Consider the following 10,203-nt stretch of genomic DNA (forward strand, 5'->3'; position numbering starts at 1 on the left):
TCAAAAGAGGGCTAATATCAAACTCGATTACAGGATGGACATTCGATTCCAAAACAGGGATACGAATCTTACTCAACTGGGGAAGAACAAAAGGCTTCGACCAAGGAGTGCATGAGATATATTATCTATTACCGTCAGAATGTAGATAATATACTCGCATGGAAGATTATCCACAACCGGTTACTGGGTTAATAAAGGATAAATCGACCGAAAGGAAAAGGCATCGGGATACCGATACTAGGTATATAATGATGACCAATTCAGGAAAGAAACAATCACTACCAACAACAAAGGGTAGATGAGAGATGACTTGTTGGGGATAAATTGCATGATCAGAGCAATTATCCGAGAAAAGGAGGGAATATCAACACCGAATATTGGATAATGATAACCGTCAAGGAGAGGATTACATCTACCGGATACTGGGTAGAAAACCACGGAAGAGTAACCGTCATCGATTAGGATGAACAAGGAGGTTAACTCTGCAAAGGGGAGAAAATAGGGTTTACAACTACTGGTATAAGGGTAGAAAACTACAGACTCCACCGAGGATAAGATGAATGATTACCGATTACTGAGCAATTATTCATTTATACCACGGGGAAACGCAGGAAACAAGTCACAAGAAGCCAATTTAGGATCAAACTAAAGAGGTAAACTGAATCAAGACCCGTCCTAGTGAGGATATAACTCAATAGGGGAACCCATCCTAATATATGTGTTGGGAGGGAGCAAAAACAACCGTCGTCCACGAGGATATAACTCAGTGGGGAATGCGGAAGGAAAGATAAACACTTTCTGCTTAATGGGCCGACTTTATATTGAGGGATCAGACGCCAACATCTGCTTGGGGGAATGTATTACCAACTAGAAGAGAATAAAAAACAAAGATATATGGCAAAAAATGCAATGTGAATATCAGAATGTTTGAAAATTATATGCACACATGCGTGGTCTATGTATGATGAATACTGACAAACAGATATTTCTAACGCAAACAGCTTCAAAGAAATAAGCACACAAACATTCGGTACTACATCTCAAGAGAGAAAGCCAGATTCCACGGAGAGTATCCAATGTGATGAAGGCAAGAGAAAACCAAGAAACAACAAAATCTCCGCAGGGGATGAATCATCCATCACTCCAGCTGGGGACAGGAGTTCATTACACAGATAAAATCTGCCACAAGCAATTCCACTGGGGAATCTATCCAAGGGATAAAGGGGTTTTGGGGATCAACCACCAAGTACCGTACCCACCAAGGAGATCACATCTGCTGAGGAGGAAAGGTCGCTACTCCGCTGAAGGGGAGAGTGGCGAATATTTCAACAAGCATTCAACTCAGTAGGATAAACCACAAAAGGCTCCGGAGTAAGAAGATACAGTTATGCCAGGAATATAACAAATGTCTTACCCTGTTGGAGATCATACCATCCTTGGGAGAGCACTGAGGATCTCCTAAGTATCTTTTCGTCGTTGTGAATGTTCACTTTGTTTAAAAAACAAGTTATGAAAAAATTCGTTTCTTCAAAACAATGATATTTTCTCAATTAAAACATGCAAAACATTTGTCGAATAGAAATAAATAAGAGTGCAAATAATTGGATAAAAGGCTCAAATTTATTTGATGGAATGGTAGTCTGCAAATGGCAAGACTCCATAGATCTTCACAGATTTGAAATTGGTGATATATATTGGAAAAGGGCTACATTGAACATAATGACCATTTCTCCACCAATTCTGAGTCCGATGTATTCGAAGCTTTGGTTGATGACGCATGAGCAAGAATCTCTGACGAATGACAGTTGTAGAACAAAGTCTTGTCAGGATGCAGTTACTTGCCAAATCCCTAATTTTTGCCTAGATTGCCCCAGGATGAGGTACTCAATCTAGCGGGATACCTATATTCATTTTTTTTATGTCTCTAACTTTTTCCTGGATCGCCCTTTCGAGTTTTCAATCCACCGAGACGCTCATTTTTGCCTAAGCCGCCCTTTCGGGTTTTCAACTTAGCGAGCTATTCTGTTTTTATTTTAGGCGAAGTATTTCTTGACTGCATCTGAATTCACAGGACGAGTGAAATCCTCCCCATCCATAGTTGTAAGTATCAAAGCGCCGCCTAAAAAGGCTCTCTTAACAACATATGGACCTTCATAGTTTGGAGTCCACTTGCCCCTGGAATCGGGCGCGAAAGACAAGACTTTCTTGAGCACAAGGTCACCTTCTCGGAACACATGAGGCTTAACCTTCTTATCAAAAGCTTTCTTCATTCTTTGTCGATATAACTGACCATGGCACATGGCAGTCAATCTCTTTTCTTCTATCAAGTTCAATTGGTCATAACGACTCTGAACCCATTCAGCATCAGTCAACTTGGCCTCCATCAAGACTCTCATTGATGGGATCTCCACCTCTACTGGGAGTACCGCCTCCATGCCATAAACAAGAGAGAAAGGGGTTGCCCCTGTTGAAGTGCGGACAGACGTACGATATCCATGCAAGGCAAATGGCAACATCTCATGCCAATCCTTATACGTGACAACCATCTTCTGGATAATTTTCTTGATATTCTTATTAGCAGCTTCAACAGCCCTATTCATCTTGGGTCTATAAGGAGAAGCGTTGGATGATGGGTCATTAATTGAGCTGGCACATCACACGGCTTAGACATGCGCACGCACCAAGATCCTTAGTCAACTGAAACGCATGGTGCATTATTGGAAGTCATAACAATGTGTGGACGAGATTAGATCTGGAAACTGAGATGGACGGCTTAGATCCGATCTAGAGACCAGACGGTGGCCAGCGCCACCGTCTTCTCCGGCCAACCTACGGTCACTTCAAAAATTTGCAGAAACAAAAATGGAAACCAAAATGAACGATCTATGCATCAATCGAAAGAGGAAGTGATGTACATCACTCCTATACCATTCACTTCCACTCTAGATTCCTATAAATGGAGAAATCAGAGATGGAAGTATGATGGTGTTCATCATGAACTTCATGTTTTTGCAAAATTGAAAGTACAAATCAGATGCCTCTATTGAGAGGACTTCAGCCAAACCGAGGAACTCAAGAAATAAGCAAAGATCAAAGAGTTTCGAAGAGAAGAAGTTTTGATATCCACCTTTGAAATGCAAGTATGGAGAGCACGATTCTTCACAACCAAAGCTTGCAGTAAGATCTAGTGATGAAGAGAAAGCAAGGCTGAGGAATTATAGGTCTGAAAATCAACCAAGGTAGTTGAAATTCAGATATGAATTTTTTAGAAGAAAATTGAAATTCCTTTAGTGATGGCTATGGAGAGATTTGTGGAGCATAACAGGTTGAATCAGGTTGAGAATTGGATGAAGAGGAGCATGTATTTATAGCTGAGCTTGAAGCAATGCAAGGCAATACTCGTGTGCATGGAATTTGGACCCTTCATGCATGGGCCTGTACAGGCGCGTGCAAAGCCCAAAAGCTGATGCAAATGAATGCTGAACACAAACCAAGTTGAATTGGACGTGTAGTTTGAATGGCATTTGCTTGTGTATCAAGATTTCATGTGAATTCCATATTCGAACCTAAACATTAACCTCTTCGAAAATGCCAATTAGAAAATCCAAACATAAGCATGTGGGTAATGGTTGGAAAGGTCTTGATATGAGGAACAATGGTTATGTTGGGAAAAAATCCATTTGAAGTGTGGAAATTGGTGAATTTTGAATTTAAAGTGTAATGTACAAAACATGTCAATGCAAGGTTTCCAAATTTGGCCAATGTTCAAGCCCTTCTGTTTTGATGATGCATGCCTCAAATGAAAAAACCTCCAACATCAAAGTTGTAGATATTTTCAAGACAATCCAAATGGACTTAAAATTTGCCTCATTTGTATTTTTAATGAAAGAGTTATGGGCACTTGAAGTTGGACTTTTTTGCCTTTTAATGCATTTAGTCCAAAAGGACCTATAATGTCTTGCATTATCACATGTATTTCCTTTGAGATTTTGAAATTGTGTTCAACATAACATTTTAAGTAGACATCTTATGCTTTCCAATGCATTTGATCCCACCTCAAAATCATAAAAAATGAATGAGTTATGTCCTTGGGAAGTTGACCCAAAATTAGGGTTTCAGTCAAAATGACCTATAATGTCTTGGAATGGGAGATGACCTTCCAAGCTTCAAATCAATTTTTGATGAACATGAAAGTTGTTCATATTGTCCTTAAGAACATATTTGCTTTTGTAATAGTGCATTTCAAAATAGTGCATTTCAGATGAATTGACTGATCAACTTCTCAAGTCCACAACCCATATCTTGATGAATTGATGATTGAGGACACTCAAATAAGTTCAAATATGCATGAAATGATGAATTAAAGAACTTCCCTTGATTGTATTTGGCCGTGGGCTGAGGTTGCTTCAAGAGCAAGGCATTATGGTGCACAGATGAATTAGGGTTTCCTTGGGGCACAAACCTCAAACCCTTTGACTTGCTTTGATCAAAATGGTGAATTTAGATGCTAGGGAGGCATATTTGATGAATGAGAGCTTTGGGGAACCATTACCATGCTTGCTTTTATCTTCTCTTGGCCATGTCATTGCACAGATGATCTCCTAGAAGCTTTGAACCTTGTTATTGCTTCAAGCTACAAACAAAAGATGTTAGTGACATATTTTTGTGCTTTTGGTTAGTAAACAAAAATGAGAATTTTTTATCACACGGGAAACAACGGTTCAACACAGTTTTCACTGTATAAACTCAGGTACTTGGCGTATTCGGAGACCTTCCTCACAAAGTTAGCCTTCAGCCTCAACAAATGAAATGAAGATAATAACCAGCTGGACAAAATGGTGAAAGAACTGTATCAATATATTGATCGGGTGAGAAGTTACGAAATTTTGAACAACCGGGAGACGGTAAGCAGAAAACTCTGAAACTTTTGTTGAAAAATAATTCCCTCTATCTTTCTCAAGGAATTGGCCTTCGTCCTCAACATATGAAATGTAGAGTAAGTTGATACGGAATAGAAGGCGAAAGAGACATTGCGGAATATTCTTCCGAGCAAAAGTTATGAATTTCGTACTTGCAACAAAACACTATTTTCTGCTTAAAACGCGTCGAATCGGCTGAAACGCCCGGATACTCTTGCCAACTTTGACGAAAATAATCACATGACATTTGGAAATAATAAGAATGGGATCGAGCCCTGAGAAAATGATCTAGCACCCCTGGGGAGCCCGCTTTGACTCGAAAACCTGAATTCCTGCTTCATACGGCGAAACTGAATTCCATTTTCTGTCAAGTCTTTTAACAAAGAAAATCATGGCGCTTGTAGAATAAGACGAGGACACTGAATCCTTCTGGAATGAATTAGCAAGGACCTTGATCCTGTATGAATGTTGATTATATGTGAATGTTATGCAAATGAGGCGACGCACAAGCCAAAAGTATTAAAAAGTAGAGTGCGAATTTTGGAGTACAACAATTGCCCCTATTCAATCTTCTTACAACAAAGAGGTTGAAAAGCGAATGATTTCAATTGTTCAGGGTGTGAGAGGATTGAATACCAAAATGAACCCTGAAATTTTCACTATGCGACAGAGGCAAACAACAGGGTAAAGGGTTTAGGATTTGGAGAAAGGATTTAGAATTCGGAAAATGGGGTAGAATCTCAGAATCAGAATAGGATATCTGGAAATGGCTCATGGTAGGATATCTGAGGGAAAGAAATTCAGAGGTAGGATATCATCTGAATTCGGTATATGATAAAGATTGGGATTTGGGATAGGATAAGAATTAGAATTTGGGATAGGATCCTGGCATCTTTACTGGGGACAACAAGGTTCTAAGGACCTCTGCAAAGAAATCAACTCAATTGGTTTGTGCGTTGTGCATGTTTGACTTTTTCTTATGGAGTAACATTCCAAGGTTAATGGAAATTACACATTTAGAGGATGCAAATGTAATGATGCATGACTTTGCTGGGAAATAAATGAGATACAAGGAAACATCCTATGGGGAAATCCTTGCAACACCCGAAGCTCTGTGGGGAGAAACCACCAGGCGCATAATCTGCAGGGGATAAAGCAATAGTCGACCTTCTGGCGAGAGGCATCACTTTTTTGGGGAAAGGAAAATAGCCGACCTCCTGCTAGAAATGTTAACCCTGCTGAGGATAAGGATCCATCATCAACTTCCGGGCAACAAGAATTCCGGCATGGCGCTCTTGCGGGGATAGCAAAATCATCTCACAAGAACTTCATCGATACTCACTGGGGGACTCGAGGGAATCTCAATCTGCTGGAGATATAACAACCTTGACAGATACAGCCATACTGGGGAGAGTGGAAACTTCAAACAATGCTCGGCTGGGGACGAAGAATCTTCGAGGGGGAACAAACAACTCCTCGAACATTGCTCAGCTGGGGAACAAGAGGGAATTTCAATCTGCTGGAGATAACATCCGTGGGGAATAAGTATTCTGGCACGCAACCTCCCAAACCATCTGCCGGGGAGCGGGTAACATCAAACAACACTTCGTCTGGGGAAATATCTTTAGGTAGACAACACCTGCTGGGAAAGACTCTCCTGAGGACATTCATCGATTAACCTTCTCCATCGCACTCTCTGCTTGGGGAACATCCTAGGGTAGACACCTGCTGGGGAACAACCACAATCCAACAAACATATGCACTAGAGGCAAGCAAAATGTTGGGAAATTGGATCCTCTTAGCCAACCCTCGGCTTGGGGAGAGATCTCAGAAATGCGACTTGCGGAGATAAGATGACAACATCACCTTGTCTACTGTCTCATCATCCTCTGCTTTAAGCAAACAACTGCTATGGAACACCGCTCATACAACACAGATAAGCAAACAATGCTTCGGGTATGATATGGATTACTTCAGCTAAGAAAACAGATAAAAATAAAACAAAGAGATTTTGACTGAAGAGTATTTTATTAATTAAAATTGGCCCGTGAATGGGCAATCACAATAGGAAGCAACCCCTAGAAAGAGGTGATTGCCAAAAGTAAAACAAACTAGTATTTACAAAATGGCAACGGTGAACGGATATCCATCAGGTTCCAGTTCGGCTATGGCTCTTATGTCCTCAACGCTCTCATCCCGTTGCTTTCTGAAGAAAATGATTGGATCGATTCTTGGCCTTCAAAATTCTGTCTAAAGTTAAATCGTAGATCCAATGCAAGATGTAGTCGTTCGCTTTTAATCCCTAACTTTTCCTGGGTCGCCCTTTCGGGTTTTCGATCCACCGGGATATTCTTTTTTTCCTAAATTTCCTTTTCAGGTTTTCAACTTAGCGGGTGTATAATTATTTTCATTTCTTCTTTTTTTTATCCCTAATTTTTGTCCGAGCTTTTATTCTTCTTTTTTTTGCTCGCCGGGATGCCCATTTTTGCCTAAGTCGTCGACTTAGCGGGTCTCTTTTATGCGAAGTATTTTTTGACCATGTCTACGTTAACAGGGAGTGGAAAATCCTCTCCATCCATAGTGGCTACCATCATGGCTCCTCCAGAGAAAACCTTTTTGAAAACGAAAGGTCCTTCGTAATTCGGAGTCCACTTGCCCCTGGGATCTGACTGAGGTAGAATAATTCTTTTCAGAACAAGGTCACCCACTCGATAGCTCTGAGGAAGAACCTTCCGGTCGAATGCCGTCTTCATCCGCTTCTGGTATAATTTCCCATGACATATAGCAGTCATCCTCTTCTCTTCAATCAGGTTCAACTGATCCAATCAGTTCTGTACCCATTCGGCTTCATCAAGCTCGACATCTGTCAACAGGAAAAGAGAGGGAAACTCAACCTCTATAGGAAATACTGCCTCCATGCCACAAACTAAAGAGAAGGGGGTTGCCCCGATCGAAGTGTGTACCGAAGTATGATAGCCATGCAGCGCAAAAGGAAGCATATCATGCCAATCCTTATAAGTCACAACCATTTTCTGCACAATCTTTTTAATGTTCTTATTAGCTTCTTCGACCGTTCCGTTCATCTTCGAACGGTAGGGAGAAGAGTTATAATGCTTGATCTTGAAGTTCTAGCATAATTCAGTCATCATCTTATTGTTCAGATTAGATCCATTATCAGTAATGATCTTTTTTGGGATTCCGTAACGACAAATGATGTTCTGCTTGATGAAGCGGGCAAAAATCTGCTTGGTCACATTCGCATATGAAGCAACTTCAACCCACTTGGTGAAGTAATCGATTGCTACCAGGATGAAGCGATGTCCATTAGAAGCGGTAGGCTCGATTCGTCCGATCATATCGATGCCCCACATTGAGAAGGGCCAAGGAGAAGTCATGACGTTCAAAGGCACGGGAGGAACATGCAGTTTGTCTCCGTAAATCTGGCACTTGTGACAGGCTTTAGCATGAAGGCAACAGTCGGCCTCCATGGTCATCCAATAGTAACCTGCTCTCAAAATCTTTTTCACCATGGTATGACCACTGGAGTGAGTTCCGAATGATCCCTCATGAATTTCTTTGATAATCATGTCTGCTTCGTGTCTATCCATGCATCTGAGCAGCACAGAGTCATAATTCCGCTTGTACAACACATCTCCATTAAAAAAGAATTTAGTTGACAACTTTCTCAACGTCTTCTTATCTGTATTCATTGCATTTTCAGGATACTCCTGCTTTTCGAGGCACCTCTTGATATCAAAATACCAAGGCTTATCATCTCAAAGGTGATCATCAGTTGCATAGAAAAATGTCGGTTCATCTAACCGCATAATTATGATGGAAGGTGCTTCATTTTCCCACTTAACCTTGAAAATTGAAGCTAAGGTAGCTAGAGCATCAGCCAAATGGCTCTCTTCTCTTGGGATGTAGCTGAACGTGATCTCCTCAAAATAAGGAATCAACTTCATCACATGCTCTCTGTAGGGGATAAGATTTGGGTGCCGAGTTTCCCAATCTCCATTGAATTGACAAATCACAAGTGCAAAATCCCCATACACTTCAAGAAACTTGATCCTCATGTCAATCGTAGATTCGAGTCCCATAATGCAAGCCTCATACTCCGCTGTATTGTTTATGCAATCAAAACAAATACGAGCAGTGAACGGAATGTGGACTCCAGTAGGAGAAGTAATAACAACACCAACACCATTACCCACATCATTAGAGGCACCATCGAACACGAGCATTCATCGCGCTCCCAATTTGGGTCCTTCATCCGGGTTTGGTTTGTTAGAATATTGATCCAGGAATAACACATCATCATCAGGAAATTCAAACTTTATTGGTTGGTAATCTTCGACGGGCTGGTGAGCCAGATAGTCGGCAATGACACTACTCTTGATACCTTTTTTTTGTAGTGTATTGAATATCATACTCTGTTAAAATCATTTGCCAATGGGCCACCCTTCCCGTGAGAGCTGGTTTTTCGAAGATGTACTTGATCGGGTCCATCTTTGAGATCAACAACATGGTATGAGTTAACATATACTGCCTTAGTCGGCGAGCAGCCCTCGCTAAAGCACATCAAGTTTTCTCAAGCAGTGAATATTTGATTTCACAGCTGGTAAACTTTTTGCTTAGGTAGTATATTACATTCTCTTTTCGACCAGACTCGTCATGTTGCCCCAGTACACACCCCATCGACTCATCGAGAATAGTAAAGTACATGATTAATGGTCGTCCTTCGACAGGACGCATTAGAACCGGAGGTTCCTACAAATATTCTTTTATTCTTTCAAATTCTTTCTGACAATTATCATTCCAAACTATCGCCTGATCTTTTCTTAGCAATTTGAATAATGGTTCGCACGTGACCGTTAGATTGGAGATAAACCGAGCAATGTAGTTTAATCTCCCTAGGAACCCACACACTTCTTTTTCAGTTTTAGGTGCAAGCATATCTTGAATAGATTTTACTTTTGCAGGATCGACCTTGATTCCTCTTTCACTGACCAAAAAACCAAGCAATTCTCCCGACCGAACCCCAAATATACACTCGTTGGGATTCAACCTTAGTCTGAACTTTCTCAATCATTCAAACAACTTCAACAAATTCACCAAATGTTCCTCTTCCGTGTGGGATTTGGTGATCATATCATCTACATAACATTCAATTTCCTTATGGATCATGTCGTGAAATAACGTCACCATAACGCGTTGGTAAATTACCCCAACATTCTTCAAACCAAACGGCATAACCTTGTAGCAAAAGGTCCCCCACGGGGTG

The 10,203-nt window shown here is 40.8% G+C and overlaps 1 protein-coding gene across 1 annotated transcript; it reads right to left on the bottom strand.

Annotated features, from left to right (window-relative positions):
• Positions 1-8,695: 8,695 nt before the first annotated feature.
• On the bottom strand, positions 8,696-9,163 carry LOC127102464 (uncharacterized). The gene has a single exon (XM_051039832.1). It carries the CDS (start codon positions 9,161-9,163, stop codon positions 8,696-8,698), a length of 468 nt encoding a protein of 155 aa, XP_050895789.1.
• Between the last annotated feature and the right edge of the window lie 1,040 nt (positions 9,164-10,203).

Source organism: Lathyrus oleraceus, chromosome 7 (assembly GCF_024323335.1).
Source record: "Lathyrus oleraceus cultivar Zhongwan6 chromosome 7, CAAS_Psat_ZW6_1.0, whole genome shotgun sequence".
Taxonomy (NCBI): domain Eukaryota; kingdom Viridiplantae; phylum Streptophyta; class Magnoliopsida; order Fabales; family Fabaceae; genus Lathyrus; species Lathyrus oleraceus.

Coding starts and splice junctions, on each gene's coding strand:
- LOC127102464 (XM_051039832.1), bottom strand. CDS start 9,163: ATGCTCGTGTTCGATGGTGCCTCTAATGATGTGGGTAATGGTGTTGGT.